This window comes from Physeter macrocephalus, chromosome 6, assembly GCF_002837175.3.
Source record: "Physeter macrocephalus isolate SW-GA chromosome 6, ASM283717v5, whole genome shotgun sequence".
Lineage (NCBI taxonomy): Eukaryota > Metazoa > Chordata > Mammalia > Artiodactyla > Physeteridae > Physeter > Physeter macrocephalus.
In genome coordinates, this window is record NC_041219.1 from 54,476,931 (window position 1) to 54,499,596 (window position 22,666).

The 22,666-nt window shown below is 38.6% G+C and overlaps 1 protein-coding gene across 44 annotated transcripts in view; it reads right to left on the reverse strand.

Moving 5' to 3' along the window:
* The window catches only part of ERC1 (ELKS/RAB6-interacting/CAST family member 1), a 573,654-nt gene that overhangs the window by 327,406 nt on the left and 223,582 nt on the right, over positions 1–22,666 (reverse strand). For all 44 annotated transcript variants that reach the window (XR_008617636.1, XR_008617631.1, XR_008617632.1 and 41 more), the window contains one exon: positions 2,178–2,338. Coding sequence is in view for 22 of the 44 variants with exons in the window: in XM_055085407.1 (XP_054941382.1) it covers positions 2,178–2,338 (161 nt within the window). In the remaining 22 variants the exon portion in view is untranslated. The remainder of the gene's footprint in view (positions 1–2,177; positions 2,339–22,666) is intronic.

Sequence of the window (22,666 nt, forward strand, 5' to 3'; positions counted from 1 at the left end):
TCATTAAGATATGACAATGAGAGACAACAACAAGGAGAAATTTAAGTGCAAATTAAAGCAAGGACTACTTTAAAAACTTTCAGTCAGTAAATCTGCATGACAAAAATCTTGTAGAAAATCCAAGAACAGCATGATGCTGTAGTAGAATCCCCTGAGCAAATGAGGAAGGTGATTTAAGAGACAGGTCACCTGTCAGAGCCAGGTTTTAACACCTTATTTCTAGAACTTTGATTTAATGTTTATTCATCAAATTTCTATACCACTTATAAATTCTCTGAATACTTTAATTACTTATCCCATGCCTTAGTGTGTGAGTGCTTGATCTTACCAAAAACAGTTTTGCAAATCACAGCATTTTTCTGAAATGTAATCTCTAACCTGGGTTGGCAAGGGAAGTCCATAAGAAAGTTTAGTCCTGTGGTTCCAAAAATAGTAATAATAAAACAAAAATATCACACACAATTCCCTTTTAATGGTTTAAAGTCAAGCATTCTTTAAAAAATTCTTTCATATCTTTTCAAAGTCCTAATAATAAAGGAAAATTCCTTTACAAATTCACCACTGTTTTGCTATAGATACTTGAACTGAGTGGCAAAGATCTGACAAGTCAAGTCAAGATATTGGTACACAGAGAAAACGAAACAATACTCCTATACCGTTGCTTTAGCAGGGCCTGTTTGTGCTTAGGAGTATCACATCGATACCTTGTATTCCCGAATACTATATCCATCCTTCTTCTATGTTCTTGTCATCAGTGATAAAACCTTGTCTTAAACTGCTTCTACTAACCTGCTCATAAGAAGCAAACTTTCTCATCATGATACTCAGAACCCTAAATTCTCACCGTTCTCCCTGCGTATCAACCTATTTCTGGCTCCAGTATCTGTCACTTCCGAGAGTACATCACCTGTAATACTTTTCTAAAAGATCAGACTCTCTTAACCTCCCACTGTGTCCTAATAATCCATAAGCACAGGGGACATCCCGACATTTGTTTCCTCAACTCCTGGGTTGCTGTTATGGTATCAAAACAATCATGCCCCATGAAAATTCATGCTGAGGTGTCATGGCAAGATCCTCTGCTACTTTGTAATTCTCATATTCAACATTTATTGATAGTTCAAAGTAGCAGAAAAGAAGAGGGAATGTTAGCTTCAAGCACTGGCTGGGCTCAGAAAGACTGTTTACTTTAGTTCAGAGAGAGTGCGTATTTATTGCAGAGAAGAAGGAACTAACAGAAAGTGAGCAAAGATTATGTGAAAGAAAATTAGTGGAGACGGATTGCAGAGGAGGGAACCAGAGCTTAAATCTGTGATAGAAATAAGAAGCGAGCTTAGTGAAGGAGAGACAGTATCTCCTCTGAGTCAGAAGAGAAGACGACAAAAACACAGGTAACTGCTGAGGTGATGAAGGTAACTGAGGGGTCCCAGCATAGACTTGGTTTCAATAAAATGAGAGCAGGACGATTACATAGGGGTGGGGATTGGAGTGATGGAGAAAGTACTAAGGGACTTAAAAAACAGACATACTTGTTCTGAAGAGAAGGAAACCAGACCTTTTCAAAGTCACAGAGGAGAAAAAGAAGCAGCTGTATTATGCACAGCAGATATATACAGCCTTCACAACAGACTATCTCAAGGAAGCTGCAAGATGCCTGGAAAGTAGGAAAATGATGTAAAGAAAGGTTCTGCTAAAAGTGACAATTTTGTAAAAACTGACTGGAGAGTGTGGCAAATGTTAATGGTTAAATATGGGGGATGGGTATAAGGAGTTTCATTATACTATTCTCTACTTTTGCGTACCTTTGGAAATGTTTATAATAAAAAATGTTTTAAAAATTGCCTAGCCATCGTATGACCTCAGGAGCAATGGTTATCTTCCTCAGAAAGCTCAACAACTTGCCAGAACTTTCCAGAATGTTTTAGGAATTTCAGAGACACAATTGCATACAGATACATACACTCTAGAGGACTGCAAAATTCAATGACAGGGAGGCAAAAAAAGTTTCTATTTGACCAGGATTTGTCCCAAATTTGTTCTAAGGAGTGAGAAACACAAGTGAGCATTAAAATTAGGCTAAGTGGGTCAGGCGTGACAAACAGGGCCAGAAGACGAAAGCGATGAGGACAAGTATTTCTACTAAGCATATGCCTGAAGAACAATATTATAAAACTTACTTCATCTCCAGAACTTCCTCTAGGTGTTTTCTTCTCTCAGCCCGAAGGTTGGTCAAATGAGTTTCCTTCTCTGCCAGTGACTGCTGGGTGCAGGACAGCTTCGCCTTCATGGACTCCAGCTCCTGTTTTACCTTCTCCATGGCCATCAGTAACTCCTCCACCTACAATCAATATAGAAAAGACAGAAACTGAGCATCCGGGTCAGGTATAGTCAGAGGAGCTGGGCAGTGGGCAATGGCTGGGTCCACAAAATTGAAGACACACCCATCAAAAATTCTGTACTCTCGCAGGATCAGACATAAATGGCAGTTAAAGAAATACATCTCTCATCTTCCCTCCACTATAATTCTTCTCAGTTTAGATCCAAAAAACCCTCATTTTCTTCTTGACAAATGTAAGGGCATCAGAAGTAAAACACTGTGCCAGAAACAATCCCTTCTAAGGAATTTATTTGGAAACAGTCCAGAAACTTCCATGGAAATAACAATATAATGCAGATAAAAATATAAGGAACAAAATCATAATAAATATTTCTAGAAGGATTTTAGGAAATAAAAGCCATAAACCTGACTAATACCAGATGCAGAATAAACATAAATGAGTCATTTTTATTCGTTTAAACTAAGATTCTTCTGTTTATACCATTACAAAGAATTTCTTGTTAAAGAAACAGCTAGAATTCAATGGGATAATTTCCTGCTCTAAAGCTAGGTAGGTAGAGATTTTTTGAGGAAGGCAGGAAGAAAAGAAAAACAATATATGACCAGATAGAGAAGAGACAGAATGTCTTTAAAAGACTTGTAAAGGACGTCCCTGGTGGCGCAGTGGTTAAGAATCTGCCTGCCAATGCAGGGGACACAGGTTCGAGCCCTGATCTGGGAAGATCCCACATGCCGTGGAGCAACTAAGCCCGTGCACCACAACTACTGAGCCTGTGCTCTAGAGCCTGTGAGCCACAACTACTGAGCTCACATGCCACAACTACTGAAGCCACGTGCCTAGAGCCCATGCTCCACAACAAGAAAAGCCACTGCAATGAGAAGCCCTCACACCGCAACCAAGAGTAGCCCCCGCTCACTGCAACTAGAGAAAGCCCACGTGTAGCAATGAAGACCCAACACAGCCAAAAATATAAATAAATAAATAAGTTTTTTAAAAAAATAACTAAATAAAATAAAAGACCTGTAAAAACATGAGAGAAAGGAGACAGAATGTGAAAACACAGAAACTAAGTGCAAGTTCTGTACTTTATCAGTTATTTCCACTTATTCTGGGTGGTTCCAAAATCAGATTTAAATAAACATGTTCATCTTAATTCAGAGGCAAAAATATGTTGCCAAAATATCTGTTATTACCTAAAAACAACCTCAACCAGAAAATCAAACAGCCAAGTATACCAATCACAAGAGTTTACAGTCAGTTTGCTACTTGACAAGAAATAATCTTGGTTATAATCCTTTCCAGAGGTAGAGGTGAGTGTAGGTAGATGGATTGGTAACAGCTGTTAAAAAGTTACATTTAGTTTTTTGGCACTTGAATTATTTTACTTTGGGTATCTTCTCAGAAGTGATCAAGTTAATGCTCTCAGCTAAACAGCATCCCGACAGTCCAAGTTGCTGTGAGACTTCTTCTTATTATGCAGATCTCTTTGGATATGTATTCACATGTCATCAAGCTTTACAAGAACATACAACTGCCTGCCTTTTTGAAAACTGTCAATAAGGATGATTCTACATTATCAGTTTAATTCATATAAAATCTTAGCAAAAACTAGATTAAATTATGCCCCAAGGTATATTCTTGTAACACAAAATCAGCCATCAACAGCATCATTTATAGAAGGTCTAATAAATAGTGAGATGTGTCCATCTTTTATGAACTTAAGCGTATCTCACAACATCTCCCTCCCATCCTGTCCTTCACTGCTCCAGGCAAGCAATGGTATCAGTTTCTTATATAACTTGAAGAGATGTCTTATACATACACAAGCAAGCATGTATAAACTATGCCTCCTTTTCCTATACAAAGGTAAGCCCACTCTACACATACTCCTATGCATCTAAAATTTTTAGTAAACTTTTATTGAAATACAACATAAATACAGAAAAATACACAAAAATTATAAATGTACAACCTGAAGAATTCTAAGTGAACAAACCTATACAAAGAGCACACAGACCAATAGCCAGAACATTACCATCACCCCAACCCCCCCATATCCCTTTTCTAGATTAAGAGTAACCATTATTCTAACACTCTAGGTTAGTTTTGTCTGTTCGTTTTAACTTTATACAAATGGAATTACATAGTATGTAATCTTAAGCACAGATTTTTTTTCCCCCCCCACTGGTGTTATATCTGTGAGATTCATCTACATTGCTGGGTAAAACTGTAGTTCTGTAATTCTCATAACTGTATGACATTCCACTGTGCGAAAATAGCAAAATTTACTGAAGGCACTTTTGATAAACAGAAGTTTTAAATTTTAATGGCGTCTAACAAAATTTTTCCTTTATACATGTTTATGTTCAGAGCTTTTTGTATAATGAATATGACAATTTTGTCAACCTCAAGGTCATGAGGATATTATTCTTTCTTCTAAATCCTTTATTGGACTATACATTCCCATTTAAACATACAACATATCTGCAATTGATTTTTTTAATATGGTATAATGGTCAGACTCATTTTTATCAACATGGATATCCAATAGACTCAGCACTGCAAACAGGAGAAGGACTTCACAGCCATGGTAGGAAGGTACTTTTGGCCTACTTGGCAAAAGATCAGAAATTACTTAAAGACAGCTTATAAGTTATAGGAAAAATAATTTAACAATGTTTTATATTGCACATAACCACCTTTAAATTTCATAAATGCTCAATCTGAAATATCATATGCACTGATAAAAGGTGTATGTGTATATTCCAGAGCTAAGAGCAAAACACACACTTACATACTCACGACCCAGTAGCTTTTGTTAAGTGCAGTTATCCAACTGTATCCTCTGACTCTCCTGTGATAGGTAATCACTATTCTTAATTTGTGTACTTATTTCCTTGTATTTCTTTATTTTTACCTCTGATGCATATATTCCAAAATAAATCACTACGCAGTTTTATCAGTTTATGACCACTGAAAAAATGGTATCTACTGACTTTCTTATTTCATCCAAAATTATGTTTATTCATGCATATAAAAAAAGGGCCCACCATAGGAGTATAACCCGGATCTAAGAGCAAAACGCACACCTGTGTACTCACTACTCCAGAGTTAAAAGCAATGACGGTCAACAGCACTAAGGACCACAGCTCTAAGATTACGGTTTCTCACTAAACTGAATGGGCTCCTTGGAAAAATTATTGATTCCAGATTAGGAGGCAGAAATATACAAAAGATGGACTTTGCATATGTAGTGCCAAAAAAACAAGAGAAAATAAGGATCATGACACAGAAACTCTGATAAAACCAGAAAAAACACAGCCAAAGAAAGAAAAAAAAGAAAGCTTAGAGGAATACCCCTTATGACTATAGATGCAAAAAATACTATAAAATCAAAGCCAGCAAGATATAAAAATTGAGATTTATCCCAAGAATGCAGGTTGGTTTAACATATAAAATAAATGTTATAAATCATATTAATAAAATACATGACAAAAACCACATGATCATTTCAAAAGATATAGAAAAAGCATTTGACAATTTCCAAAACCCTTTCATGATAAAAATATTCAAGAAACTAGGAACAGAGGAGAACTTCCTCAAGCCAATAAATGGCATCTATGAAAAACTTTTAATGATGAAAGACTGCATGCTTTCCCTCTAAGACCAAGAACAAGACCAGGATGTCTGTTCTCACCATTTCTGTTTAATATTGTACTAGAGATGACAGCCAGTAAAAAGTAAGCTGCAAAAAATTTAAAGGCATCCATACTGGAAAGGAAGACATACAATTTTCTCTAGCTGAAAATGATATAATCTTATAAAGAGAATAATCCTAAGGAATCCACTTTAAAAAGTAAACAAATACGGGCTTCCCTGGTGGTGCAGTGGTTGAGAATCCACCTGCCAATGCAGGGGACACAGGTTTGAGCCCTGGTCCGGGAAGATCCCACATGCCGTGGAGCAGCTAAGCCCGTGCACCACAACTACTGAGCCTGCGCTCTAGAGCCCGTGAGCCACAACTACTGAGCCCGTGTGCTGCAATTATTGAAGCCCGCATGCCTAGAGCCGACGCTCCACAAGAGAAGCCACCGCAGTGAGAAGCCCGCGCACCGCAACAAAGAGTAGCCCCCACTCGCTGCAACTACAGAAAGCCCACGTGCAGCAACGAAGACCCAACACAGCCAAAAATAAATAAATTACAATAAATAATTTTTTTAAAAAGTAAACAAATAAGTATACAAAGGTTACAGGATACAAGATCAATATACAAAAATCAACTGTATATCGATACATAGACAATGAACATTCCAAAAATGAAAGAAGACAATTCCATTTAATATAGCATAAAAAAGAAGGAAATACCTAGATCTAAATTTAGCAAAAAAGAGCAAGATTTCTGTTGAAAACTATAAAAGATTGTTAAAAGAAATTAAAGATTTAAATAAACAGAAAGACAACACGTTCATGGATTGAAAGACGTAATATTAAGATGGCAATACTCTCCAAACTGATCTACAGGTTCAACAAAATCCCTTTAAAAGCTGTCTATTTTTCTTCCCAGAAGCTGACAAGCTGATCCTAAAACTCATATGGAAATGAAAGACAGCTAAAATAAGTAATCTGGGGCGGTGGCGGGGGGAAGAGGACTCATACTTCTTGACTTCAAAACTTACTACAGAGTTTCAGAATGGTACTGGCATAAGGATGGACAAAGAGACCAATGGAAAAGAACTGAGAATCCAGAGATAAACCCCAACTTTTACTGTAAACTGATTTTTGACAAGAGTGTCAAGGCAGTTCAATGAGGGAAGAATATTCTTTTGATTGAAAGGTGCATGGACAACTGCCCTATTGCTTTACATTTTAAAGTTCCCATACCATTAACTTCTTAGCGAAAATGAGTCACTTGTCTAATAGAATGACCCACATTTTGGATTCAGTTGACTGTTTTTTTTTTTTTTTTTTTTTTAATGATACTATTTATGGTGTTCCTCTGGTCCTCATGTTTCTTGTAAACTGAAAGTAATAGGGAAAGGCTTCATGAGATTTGGGTTTGTTTTGTCTTTCTGACAACAGTACTCCATAGGCAAGGTGTGTACATCATATTATATCACATAATGACTGTCTGTCTCACTTTTAGCAATAACACTGATCAGTGTCTCAGTACCATTTATTGAAAAATCCATTCTATCTTCACCTTTGACATCCATCCAGTATCCCCATAAGCATGGATATGTTTCTATGCTTTCTATTATGATCCACTGGTTTGCCTATTCCTACACCAAAACCACATTAGCTTTATAAGGTTTGACATCTAAGAGAAATGGTGTTCTCTTTTCAAGAGCATCTTAGCTATTTTGAATTTCTGCAAAAAATACTTCCTGAGTCTAGCATAGTCTGGGCACTGTTCTACAACAGTTCATGGAAGAGATATATATTTAGGACTTTAATATCTTTCAGAAAAGATTTATAATTTTCTCCATAATGATCTTGAACATTCTAATAATATTTATTCCTTGGAACTTTATATTTTTTAAAATGCTATATTAAATAGTATCTTTTTTAAAAAATGTAATTTTCATTTTGGTGCAGGCTACAGAAATGCAACTGATTTCTATAAACTTATACTGTATCTAGTGTCTACTTAAATACTCTTTATGGACTTTTTCTCTACTATGTAGACAACCATTCATATCTTAATGATAGTTTTCTCTCTTACCTTCCAATCCTTATAGTATTTATTTCTTTTACTTGCCTTACTGCAGAGCCCAGAAAGTCTACAAAGATTTTGACAGCATGCACTCTGTCTCATTCCTGATCATAAATAGAATACTTTAAAAGTTTTATCCATAAGTAAGTAGTATAATTTTTAATAGCTGTCCTTTGACAGGTTAAGGAAATGCCCATCTACTACTAGCTAGTTAAGAATTTTTTTAAATTATAAATTAATGTAAAGTTTCTGCATTTCTTGAGATGATTATATGACTTTTCTCCTATCATATTTTAATGTTGTAGACTACAGTAATTAGTCTTCTAATGAAACCAATATTAAAATCCTGGAATAAACCTAACTTCTTCAAGCATATCTTTCTTTTTCACATACACTCATTTTGGATTGGCAATATTTTGTTTAGGAATTTTTTTTTATATTTACGTTCGTGCTTGAGACAGGCCTAAACTTTTACTTTCCCGTATTAACTTTGTCAAGTTTTGATATGAAGTTATGCTGGCCTTATAAAATATGTCCCTCTTTTTTATTTTTCTGGAATTGTTTCTATAAGACTGAAATGATTTGTTCCTTGTATGTTTATTAAAAATCACCAATATAACTCTCTGGGCTTGAAATTTGTGGGAATAAATTTTATTACCAACTCTTTCTTTTTTTTTTCAGGTTTTCTTTTTCACATTTAGCTAGCTTTGCTAAGTCTCATTTTCCTTGGCATTTGCTCACTTAGTCTAAATCTTCAAATGTACTGGCAAAGATGTCCTCGTATCTTTTCAATCCTGGCAGGACTTGTAGCTCGGAGCCCTTTATCATTCCAAAAGCTGCTTGCTCACTGTGCCTTCTTTCTTTTTCTCTTTTAGTCTCACCAAAGGCCAGTCAATTTTCTTAGTGTTTTCAAAGGACTAATTCTGGGTGTTATGGATCCTTTTTATAAAAAGGGGGGAGGTCTGTCTCTTAGACTCTCTACCTTGGGCTACCATGGACATTTTCTTTTGTCCTGCCAAGATACAAAAACCAACGTTCAAGCTCAACAGCTTACCAAGTCCTTATCTTTGAATTCCCTCTCTATTCATCCCCTGGCCTGAGAATTTTCTACATTCTTGACAACTTATGAATGCATATTTTATCAGCCATCTTCAATTGTTTCTGTGGAAGTTATTTTTCCCAGCATCTAGTCTGCCATGGTTACAGATATGTTTTATCTTTCATTCCAAACTTGAACTTACAGAATTTTGCTCGTTAGGAAAACATAATTTTCTTAAAGATTGCTTAATTTTCCCATCCATTTGAGTGCCAGATCAAGGTATCAAGGTATTTCTACCTCAGATCATACATACATCCAAATAAGCTTTAAAGCACTTTAGCATTTAATGCAAGAATGGTGCCATAAACCAGGATTTCCAACTAATCACCTGATTTGTGCTCTGGTTCCAAGCCAGGGAAACAGCTTCAAAGCCAGATGGACATTCTTCACTTTCTGTTACTTTCCCACAGTCGCAGAGAACACATTCGGCTGTCTCCACGCGGACACCCACCCCGCTCTGTGCCCACCACACAGCAGTTGTTGTGTAGTTTTGGGTACAGACAGTGAGAAATGAAGGGAATGAAAGCCGAGTAGAAGAAGAGATACATACCACACAGAACAATGAAGAAATTCTCCACAATTTTAAAATGTGCTCCAGGTCACAGTATGATTTTCGAAAGCACACGCTATAAGACATTTAAAAAAAAACAGAGCTGGGATTCAAGTACGTAACCTAACTGCCTCCACTAAAATATTAAGGAGAAAGTTCAGGGCTGACAGTGTGCAGTGCCAGCAGGACCAGATGGTTTGCTTAAATCACAAGCTAATAAACTTTTACTCAGAATAAGAAGGGAACAAATCACGGCTTTACCACAGACCCATTTTCCCCAAGAGAGCAAAGCAACTGGGCGCTTCAGGTAGGTGCTGGCAAAGGCTGCATCTTCAGGTTTCCCGCCTTCTTCTGTTCCACAACGAAGAGCAAAATACTTTTTGTAGTTTCCAAGATGCTTATGGAAAATCTTGTTACAGTTTCTTGGGAAGGTAAGAGGCATAAGTCTCCAAAGGAGAAAAAAAATGATTAGAAGAAATGAGGGGTACAAAAAGAAGATTATCTAGAGGTTAAGCATTCATTGTGTAAGTCAGAATTTCATACGATAAGTCCCCTAGTTTTCCTGATTTCAACGAAATTCTAGATTAAGACCCACTCTGTATACAAGCACCCCCCCCCAAGGTTATCTAGCTCTTGAGTTGAGAAGCATGTTTGAAGTATTAATGAGAACGTACATACATACCTACATACATACATTCCCATGCCTTCTCCTAACAAACTGCTTTAGGTACCTCACAACCACTACTAATAAGAATTTGAATTCACAGAATTCCCAAGAGATTTATGCTAGTATTTATACTAGAAATCTTCTCTTTATCCCCATATGTTCTCTTTGTCAAAGCATGGTAATTCTTTGACCAGGTATACACCAATAGTGCAGTATTTTATGAATATGGAATACCTATAGCTATTACAATAACAATAAAAGCAACTTACGTTATTTGAACACTTTGAATGCGCTAAAGCCTTTTACATATGTTGTCTCATCATCCTCACAAGGACCCTGTGAGGTGGCATTATTGTTAGCGTCAGTTTTAGGGGAGAGGAAGCAGGTTCAGAGCGTTTTAAGTGCCTCGCCCAGGCCACGCAGCCAGAGGAGGCAGAGCCAGGGTTCCACCAGGTGGTCAGACTCCACTGCTGGCCACAGTTAAGGCTGCTTCGCTACAATGGATCAGTGTTCAAAAAGTCCTAAAACAGCCTCCCACAACTGTCTCTAGCGAATCCCTCTGGGGAGTGTGCCCACACCCACTTTTGCATCTTTCTATCCCTCCTTTCTCTCCCTTCTCTGCCATCCGCTCCCCACCCCCCCAGGTACTTAACTCCCTCCACGTGCCAGGCACTGTGTATTATACCACCAGGGCTTAATAGAAATACACATGCTTCCCTAGTGCTCCATGTAGCGATACAGTCATTAACTAAAAATATTTGTAAATGTATAATCATAAATCATGAATAGTTCTATGTAAGGAAGAACAGGATGCCATGAGAATAAGTAACATGAGGCTTTGATCTATGTTTTGGGGGCCTAGAGAAAGTTTCCCCAAGAAAGTCAAGGAGAAGATGGGGAGGAAAAGAGCATTCCAGCTCCAGGGCCCAGCAAGTTTAGAAACCCTGAAGTGGGAATGCATATACCTACAAGAGAAGATGAAAAAGATGAAAGTATCGCAAGCCCTGAGAGCTTGCACACGTGGCAGGAAAGGAGGAAGCGCGCAGATGCAGGGCTGTGGAGGCCATACGAGGGGTTTTTGGCTTTTCTCCCCAGAGCAACAGAGGTACCAAAGGATGTGACCAAACAGAGGAGCGAGATGATTTAGAATGTTAAAATCAGAATGACTAAAATAATGGGCCAAGGAATCTAAGCTGAACAGAGAGGGATGCAAAGCCAAGGCCAGTGGATTGGTATAAAGCAAAAAGAGACAAAGAAACTCAACAAAGATAGTTGCAGTGGAAACCCGAAAGCTGAAATGACAGGAAAGTGTGATCTGAGAGGAGGACGCTATAATGAGTGGGCTGGAAGTGGACTGGGTTAGCAAGGTCTAGGATGCCAGATATGGAATGAAGAAAGGCGGCGACCTCTCGGGCCAGGAAGCAGAGAGGACAGGCAAGTGGGTTATCCACACAGATGCTGAAGCCGGTGAGGCAGCAAAAGTCTGCAGCGAAAAGCTTCACACTACAGCTGAACAGCATGAGCCCTGAGGAAGCAGAGGCTCTTACATGGGTGTGATGGACCAGTGGTCTGAAGGGTAACAGGAAGCAAGACGGTATTAACAGTTACTTGACCACCAGGAAGGGCTGTGGGCAGTTTCTAGGGGAGAGGCCAGATTACACTTCGGGCAAAGAAGGTGAACGTGGTCCAAGAAGTAAAGTAAGAATGTATGTGCCAGGGCCAGGCACAGAGCAGATACTCAATGAATATTTGTTGAATGGGTGAATAAATGGAGATAGATGAATCTGTGAATTCTGGTGACCCAGCAGGAAACGTAAAAGGGATGAGAAGAGTGGAAGAGCTGGGTTAGGGCAAGAAAGCACTGAACAATACGGGGACGAAGGTGCAGAGCACAGATGCTCGGGGGCTTTTGGGCGTGGGGGGCAACGTCTGCTAAAATGCAGGATGAAAGGCACAGCAAAATTAACTCCAATAGGTTCTCTGAAGAAAGTGGGCACTTCAAACTGAATCAGATGCCCCTAAAATAAGAATTTAAATATTGTGGGTTTTTTAGTCCCCATTTGAATGCATATGACATATGATAGTGTTGATTATAACTCTCTATTCTGTTTACTGAAAATAAGATATAAGTGCTTCTTGAGGTAACCTAATGGTAACAGATACCACTGAATTCAGCAGAATGTTAGACTTAGGGACTGTCAGGCACTACTACTATCTTTTATTCTGGACTCTATAAAGAAGAACCCAAACATGGGTAGAAGTCACAGATAACAGTACTGAAGAAAAAAACCACAGAAACCACAGTTCAACTTTGGGAGTCACTAGATTTCTTGACTATTTATATATAGTTGGATTTCTCCAATATTCGACAATGCCAAATAAAATCAGCAAATGACACTTTTAATAATTAATGTGCTCCATGGGTGAAGAATTTACAAACTATTTTTTACTGTCCCTCAAAATCTGCTTCACATTCCCTTAGGACACTTAACAATGCTTAACGATGCGTGCGGCTCACAAGTACCCACACAGTTAAGGCCGGCATGCAGGGGAACTAGTAAATTCACACTGACTGGCTGTATCCCTTCACTGGTAGCTGCCTTTAAGTTTCCAGTAACATTACGCTGTGGTAACAAATCTTCAACTGAAGATCAATTTTAAAAGAGTGGAAACACAACAATGGGAAAGAAATGCTTCTTTTCCAAGCCATCTCAATTTTCCTTTTTTTTTTTTTTAAACCAACGCAGAGGGCTTGGGTAGAGAAATCCTATAATAAGCACTCATCACTCCAAAGTGGAGCTTGAAAAATCAGACCAATAAAATGTGGGTGCACGTTTTCAAAGCAAAGCAAATGTCCCCCTACTGCTAGGACTCTCATCATCTGAGTGACTGAGGGTGGAAAGAGGCTTTGGAAGGGCCAATGTTTATCTCACTGCCAATTCTCCTTAGGTGATTTCTTGGTAACACAGCATCAAAACTAAAAGGTAAAAATCTGAATTAAGCACTGAAAACTATTTTTTCCAGAGACTGTTACTTGATTAATGTCTCCTATAATTTGCTTATCTTAGCAACAAACAGGTTGTACCAGAATCAAGTAAAAAATTAATAATTTCCTAGGTCCACATAAACTCCACGGCTCCTATTCTATGCCTATAAGAAAGAAGGACAGAAATAATCTAAATAACATCACATTTTCTTTCTCCAGCGAAGAAGATGGGACAACTATCATTTTGCACTCTTCTGCATCTGGGTAACTCAGGAAAAGAAATTTAAAAAGAGGAGGAATGACAAGACTTTCCCTTGAACTTAGAGCTCTGGTAAGTTCTCTCCTGAAAAAAAACTTTTTCTGCATTGCTGGGAAGTCAAGGTAACAGGATACAGTACATGATAGGAGGGCTGTATAAGTTGCCTAGGTTTTGGAAAGAAATTTCCTTAGTTAAAATTATGTATTTGGTTATTTCACATGGAGAAAACCTTAATTCACCTTTATTACAGAAAACAGCAGTCCTCTCACTAGCATGAAGTCACCGACAGGTAAGAGAGCATTTAGGGCTCAAGCCCTTCCTCTAAGGTCAAATGAACAATTTGAATAAAACAGCTTCAGACTGTTTCCTTAAGTTTTCAACAAAGAAATCAAAAACTTACTGGCATTTTAACTGGAAATGTTAATCCTCGTTTGCATTGCTAAAAAAATCAAATAGCTACCTAGAAGTAAAAAAGTGACATTTCATTAATTAGAGATACATTTTGTGGGGAAAACATATTTCAATATAACCCCTGAAAAATGGTTACAAAGAAAATATTGACCAATGACAGTTATTTGACCTTATCAAAAGTATATTATTAGCCAAAGGAGTAAAGTTAAAGTGTGGGATTTAATGTCTGGCAACCCAAGGATGATACCAAGAGGGAACTCATAAGTATCTCTCACACACACACACACACACACACACACACGATTATTCTGGTCTGGCCGTAATAAATGAGGCTCAACATTTGTGTACTGCCTTTAGAGGCTACCAAAACACTTGCGGGGGAATAAGTTACTCCACGCAAGTGAGAGTACAGAGCCCTAGAAAGACTATGAAACTCGCCCTACATCACAGTTAATAAACAGAAGAAACCGAACCCACGTCACTTGATGCTGGCTCAAAGCCCTTCACACCCACCCTCGCTGCCTCTTCGTTAATTCACTAAAGAGGGCGGAGGTCAGAGGAAGGGACACAGGAGCACCGACAACAGAGCTCGGGCCACGCCACACACGAGAACGATCTGCTGTGTAGGATAAGTGCCGCTGTGCAGATTTCTCTAGGAAAATATGTTTCACTGAAAACATCCAGGAAGGCACAGCCAAGGAGAACATAAACTGCATATAAAGATCAGCAGGAAGCCATCTGGCTCCCACGATTTCACCTTCAGCCTTATCCTGGATGACTGCCTCTATCATCAATAACTTGGTTTCTCAAACTGCACAGCAGGAGGTAACAGAATAAGGGCCAGATACCCCAAGAACCATTACAAGCAAACTAAACAGCATCTGTTACAGATCTGCCACAAAGATTCCAAAAGCACTTCCCAGTGTGGCAGTGGTTACACAGTTTAGACACAAGTATAAAAACACACCTACTTTGAAAACCAGCATCTACAGACTAGGGCACTCAACTGTGTGGTTCATTTTGGGGTGTGCCAAGGTTTTATTTCTTCTCCACTGCAGTTAATTTTTTCACCTGATTTTAACTTTTGAAAACACAGATGTGGTCCTTTTGTTGAATAAAAAGAAAAAAATCAACCTGAAATTCAGAGACATAGATATTTCCTGAAGTTCCAGGATAACATAATCATGTACTATTTTTTCAAAACTTTTCAAAAGTAAGAAACTAACCCAAAAGACAACCAGAAGTGTACTATTTTAAGAATTACTTTACGAACTACTGATGGATATAGGGGTTTTGTTTTGTTTTGCTTTTTTGTCATAACCATTGCATGTGGTTACTTCCTGGAGGCTTCAGTTTTCCTTCAGACTTTCTTTAGCTGTTGTCTAGTGACCCCATCTGGCAAAATTATAGAGCAAGTTATATTGGCCCAAGCTTCTGGCAAGTCAAACTTTTTTTATTTTATGTAAGAAGGAAATAAAATAGAAGGTCAGGGTGAAAGAATTTTCAGGATTTTTAGCTTCATCCTTCTATAATACATAGGATAAGAGGAAAACCATGTAATTAAGAAAAGGTCATGCCATTCTAACTGAAGCAATTCATGTTGCTGCCTTTTCCTTGTTATTCTTGAAGATGCTTGTTTAGTATTCTGATCTTCTATTAAAAGTGGTATTAAAACTCTGAGATTTCTGCTTGCTTGTTTAATACTAAGATGAAGTAATTAATTCAAAAGTGTATCCAGCATAACTAGATGAATAAGATGATGAATAGTACAAAGTTGTTTAAATTTTTAAGTACAGAGTTATTACTAAAAACAGAGAAATGTCAGTTTAAACCATGAAAATCGGCCTTGAGATGATAGGCTTTAGTTGTCTCTCATTCTTACTATCAACATTCAGAGCTTGGTTTTACTAAACAGGGTAAAAATTACAAGCAGAAACTGAAGGAGCGCTTTTAAAACACTGAGAGTTTCATTTTAATTCACCATCTGACTTATTCCGCACTTGTGAAGGTGGCTACAACATTCACACAGTTTCAACTCTTCTTCTGAACATTCGCCGTCTGAGACATTTGAGTTTTTAGACATGCTGTTATTTGAACATATTTGGGTAATTTCCATTAATAAGTGGATTGAAATGCAGAATAATATTGGGTCGCCGTTACCGCAGACTGTATCATTCCTTTAACTTGAAGCCCATTTCATACATCTCTCCAAGATCAAAAGGAGGAGAAGTCTAAACATGGAGATTTCTGCTATGGCCGGGTACAGCCATTTAACTACTTCTTTCAACAAGCCAGAGATGGCAGAACTCTCTTTGAAGTGGCAGCCCTGTTGGCCTTTGAAGTCCCTTGTCAATTGCAGAAAGGCTCTGGTGGGGTTTGTTTTGTAGCCAGCTGTCACCGTGAAGGCAGACATGACGTATTTCCAGCAGTCTCACTTCAGGGTCTGTCAAGTGACTGATTTCATAACCAGTCACCATAACAAAGGAGATTCAAACTCACTGACATGAGAGCAAGAGTCCACAGTGAAACTTACTAGGTTCCTCTTGACAGAGCCTGATTTAAATACTCAAGTGATTACACAATGGCAAAGAGATGACGGCTGTGAAGTTAACTGTCACATCTCCTCGGACCCTTGAATATTAAAAATGTACTTTCCGTATGTTTATCAATAAAATGTTTCATAACAACAGTATCTTCAATCTTTGCACTGATGAAAAATGATGACTTCTGCAGAAATCAGTAAACTGCTTTAAAAGCACAGTTTACATTGCTAACTTACAACTAGACTTTCTTACATAAGACAACGACTCTCTACAGTTCTGAGACACGTTTGCATTTGTAATGCTTTTAGACCGCTCAGCTACTCAAGTCAAAAATCCCCACCACTCCTGACACAGAAATCAGTTTAAGACTTAAAAGGATAAGTAAAGAAAAACAATTTAACATGTGTTAAGAAACTTCTATAAGCTGTAAATATAGCCCATGATAGCACTATATAAAAGGAAACAATCTTAATAATATTACAAATCTATTTTTAAGGTGGGGAGAGATGATACCAGTCTTGAAAAATCAAATGTTAAATTTACCAATGATGATCAGAAGTATTAATCCCACTGGAAGGAAAACAGGGTAGGAACAAAACGATTTTCATACTAATCTGACCATAGTTTATATCTGTTATGTAGAATGTTTTGAGCTTTCACATGTTTTTACGAACATGGCTTGCTGCGATCAGAGCAGAAGACCAGATGTACACAGGACGCTTAGCTCCCAGGGCCTCTCAGACCAACCTCAGTGTGGCTAGTGCTGCACGTTCGTCCCAGGAAACACAAGTCCTCTATTTCCCACTGACGAAACAGGTCACAGGAATCCCAATGATGATTCCTAAATTTTACTTTTCCATTCTGGCTACCATGCTTTAAACTCAAGCAACAAAAAAAAGGTAAATTACGCTCAAATAACGATATCTATTCTAAGTCTTTAAGTCTACAATTCTGAAACCTTTTGAGTTTTTCTGATCAGATGACAAAGCGCTTCACTAAATCCCATGGAAAGGAACTGCAGCAAAGAATAAAAACATGTATTAATTTAAAAAAATGTTTGGTAATGTCTGTAAAAATCATAAACTTACCATGAAACTTTAAATTGTTTAGTAAATAAAGTGATGCTGCTGTTATTAGGGGTATAGACACTCAGGTGGTCAGAATTAAATTTCATTCATTCACTCATGCACTCAAAAAATATTCACTGATTGCCACTGTGTACCAGACGTGACGGTAGGTATGAAAGATACAACAGTAAACAAGACATAGCCTGGCCCTCACGGAGCTTTCACTCTACTAGAGAAGACAGAGAGTCTCTTCGGTGACAGTAAATAAGTCATAACAACACAGTAAAACAAACAGTACAGGATGCTGCTGCAAAACATGGGGGAGACACGTAACTCAGACCTGGAAGGTCAGAGAGGGCTGTATGGAAGGAGAAGTGGAATTTATGCAGACAAGAGAAAAGGGCAAAGATGAAGACACTGCTTCATACAGAGGGAAACGTAGTTTGATAAATGCAAAGCAGACTTCACCCTTCATACAGAGGGAAACGTAGTTTCATAAATGCAAAGCAGACGTCACCCTTCTGAAAAAGGACCCAATGAGCACAGGTGCTCTTTTTCTATCCAAGAAATATTAAATACATCCAAGATTTTTATTATCGAAATGATTAAACAAGACTACTGAGAAAGCATTAGCGTGGTGACTGGCAGTTAACAGGTAATCGGTAAAGGTAGTACCTCAAGCAGTAGTTGCATTAAGAGAAGGATGCTATGTACGCTTCCTGGGTGTCACATTTTCTGGTAGGAAGCCAGGCACATATTTATGGAGTCATCAAAAGCTTACTTTGCAGAAATATACAGAGTAAACAGGTACTTTCTCAGTTGATGTGTATTTGAGGTTAACTGGAAGAGGTCTGTACGTTGTGAACGGCAAACACAAAGCTAAAGTGAAGAAAGAAAAGCCAGCCATACCTCAGCTCCCGACTTTATATTCGGAGCTCAGAGCACTCTTCTGAGCTAAACCTGTAAATCCAACTGCCTGCTTGACATCATGAGAAACAGGACACAGGCACCTCCAATTTAATATGTACAAAGCTGAACCCCTACCTTAAACTCCTCCTCCTCCAGCTTCCGCAGAGTTGAATAAACACCACCACCCTCCTGCACTTACACCCTCAAGGCAGAAAAGGTGGGCATCGGCCCCGCCACATCCTCCTCCCTAACCTTCCACACGCAGACCATCAGCAGACCCTGCTCATCCCACGTGGCTCCAAGCAGCCAACACCCCCCACGCCCTTGCATCACGCGGTACCTTCCTGACAGGTACGGCCCTCCTACCCTTGCTCTCTCTCTGTTTATTCTTCAGATAACTGCCAGAATAGTCTCTCAAAACCTAAAATGGATTTTCATCACTCTTCTGTTTGAAACGATTTAAACTGCAATCTGGTTTCTTCCTACCTCTCCAGCTTCATGTCAGACCACCTGTTCTCACTTGTTTATTTACCAACTCGCCTACTTACGCGCTCAGCCACAGCTCGCTTCTACTCACTCCTCTCCACTCACCGGTTTTCCTTTGGTTCTCTGACTGCGCCTCGCTCTTCCATCAGGGTGTCCACACATCGTGGTTCCCCCGGAGGTAAACCTCTGGCCATTCTTAATCTCACTAAGTCCTGTATACTTTTCCATGTCTCAGTTTAAGCATCAATGCCTTTGTGATGCCTTCCCTGACCATTCATTCTAAATAAGGTCCTCTTGTTATACTCTTTCATACAACACTATACAGGACTATTATTTGTTTGTGGCACAACTTTAAAGAATATGTTTAAATCTGTGATCACCGGATCTCCCTAACATATAAACGCCGTTAGGAGAAAGGACCATTTTGTCTGGCTCACAAAAATAGTCACAGCTTCCAGAACATAGCAGCCTCTCAATAAAATTAATTAAATGAACAATGGAATAAATGAAATAGGTAATATCTCTGAGGCCATTAAACTCTTAACAATGCTGGGGTGGCACATACTCCTGGTGGACAGACATCTCCTTCTTACTTGTATAACTATTCTACTCCTTTTTCTGACACTAACTCCAATGCTCATGCTATAAATTTAAGTGTCTAGTTATATGAATATGGGGAAACACACAAGATTATGACATCTCATATCTCCCCATTATTTCTTAAAGGAAAAATTACTTTTGACAAACATGTAGACCATGGACGTTTTCCCAAAAACAGAAGTGAAAAAAGGACCACGGACAAGCAAAAAAGTGCACGTACTTGTATATTTCATTTCTACAACTCTGCCAGGCTCAGGAGAAAAAAATGAAGTAGCAGCTGCTAAGTACATGTGTGTCTATGTATTTACCCATCCATCTAACACATCAGAGAATCCAGCTGTCTGATACACTGACCACTGGACAGATTAATTAAATAAATATAAAAACTCAGTCCTGCCAGGGCTCTAGGCACAGTTGAGGTATTCAACTGGAACATGTGGCTGGGCTGTCATCTTACATCTTATAAGACATACCCAGTGTCTCCAGGTTCTACTGGATAGAGCTCCTATAAAGACTTCGGAGGCTTCAGTAACCATCAAGCACTTGTAATGAAAAATGTACATCCACAGAATTTATGTCAAAAGTGAAAAAGTAACCTGTTTAGAATTCAAATCCTTCCAACAGGGAATGGGATTCGGATACCCCAGGTGAGCACCAAGGGTGTACACTGCTACTGAAAAAAATCTGTTTTCCAGGTACTTTCGGTACACAGGAAGTGTGTGTGTGTACGCCTATGTGTTTAAGGGGAAAAAGAGTCATGAAAATTCAAACAGGTATTTCCAATTGTAATTTAAGGTTATGAGGATCAAACACAAATTTTTAAAATCCTAAATATTTTGTATCTTCTTATTTCTAGGAATAAGGTATAAGCATAATGTTCTAAAATCCACATTTTGCTTTAAATAGTGCTAAAAAAGTATTCTTTTCTTTCCCTTTCTCCTTCCTAAAGGAACCCACCGAATACATGACTTTGTAAAACTGAAAAATATTTAGCATTAGGATAGGATTTCACAGTACACATTTCTAGTCCTTTACTAAAGCTACCCAAACTATCTTCATGAGGAAAACCTAAAAGTAACCTGGAAAATAATGGACAGACTACGATCCTGCACTGACCTAAGACACACTCTGAGAGAATGAACAACCCAATGACCAAAACCATGCCCACCTGAGCAACCTGTTAGCTGGCTGCGGCATCCTCAGTTGATGTAGATACTACACATTCTAGGCCAGGCAAGGGGAGAGGACAAGGATTTCCTCAATTCATAGGAATTAAAACTTCATATATATGTAACTGGGGACTTTTAACAATAAGCATGTCATCACTGGTACCGAATCAACCAGGTAGGGTCTATAGATAGTAAGTTTCTCTCGGGCCTAGCCAGGTTGGACCAGTCCTCCCCTTGGAGCTATCGAGGGCAGTGGTGGTAACAAGAGACGTACCAGTAGTAGCTAATGTTGACTGACTACTTCTCTCTTTACACATACAACAACCTCTCTTCATGTGGCAGATATAGCACATTATGCCAGCACCTTTACAGCACTATATACCAGTACCAAGTCTCTTTGACAGCTCAAGAACTGACACAGAAATAACTCGCCCAAGATCACCATTTGTAAGTGACGGAACCATAATTCCAACCAAGGCTTCTAACTTGAGAACCCACTTTTCTAGCCACGAGGTACGATAGTTTCCCTAAAGTTCTGCAGTGGCCTTTGCACTAGAGAGTCACAGTATGAAATCTCTGTACCTAACATATCACTTCTATCTTTCTTGGACTTGATTCTCCTAACACTGATGACGCTGATTTCAGCCTCGCAGGATAAGAGTGTTTTCTCAGATGAGAAGAAAAAGCCTGAGGGAAACACTGGTTTGAGGGTAGGAACTAAAGAGTTCTGAATTTGGATGGTTTCAGGTTGAGATTTCAATGAAATACTGGAGTAAAGATACAAAGTAGGTATGAAGTAGACTTAGTTTGGATCTGAGAAGAGACAACTGGGCTGAAAGGAAAAACCTGACGTGGTAGCAATTCTACCACTACTACTAATACAGCTAACATTCTTCAGCACAATTTCTTAGCTCTTATCCTGAACAAGTTTTTTGCTAGGGCATTCTCATCTCAGAAAATGGAACCACCACCTCTCAGGCGTCCTGTCAGAAATCGGAGGATCATTTTTGTTTCTTTTTCACCCTTACCCATACATGCAATTCATCACATCTTTTTAGCTGGTTTCCATTCTAAACCCATTCACTTTTCTCCACCTCTGCTGCCAGCATATGAGGTACTCAGCCTAATCCGCCCGCCCTCCCCTAGACCAGGAGTCTTCCACAATGACGGTGCTTGCATACCTCTTAAAGAGTTTATATAATTAGGATCTTAACTTAATATATGATTTTTTGGAATCATAAGTTAAAGAGTTGGTATTGCATCATAAGTTAAAGAGTTGGTAGGCATCGAGGGAATTTACCTCAACATAATAAAGGCCATATATGACAGACCCACAGCCAGCATCGTTCTCCATGGTGGAAAACTGAAACCATTTCCACTAAGATCAGGAACAAGACAAGGTTGCCCACTCTCACCACTATTGCTCAACATAGTTTTGGAAGTTTTAGCCACAGCAGTCAGAGAAGAAAAAGAAAAGGAATCCAAATCAGAAAAGAAGAAGTAAAACTGTCACTGTTTGCAGATGACATGATACTATACACAGAGCATCCTAAAGATACTACCAAAAAACTACTAATCAATGAATTTGGTAAAGTAGCAGGACACAAAATTAATGCACAGGTATCTGCTGCATTCCTATACACTAATGATGAAAAATCTGAAAGAGAAATTAAGGAAACACTCCCATTTACCACTGCAACAAAAAGAATAAAATATCTGGGAATAAACCTACCTAAGGAGACAAAAGACCTGTATGCAGAAAACTGTAAGACACTGATGAAAGAAATTAAAGATGATACAATCAGATGGAGAGATATACCATGTTCTTGGACTGGAAGAATCAACATTGTGAAAATGACTCTACTACT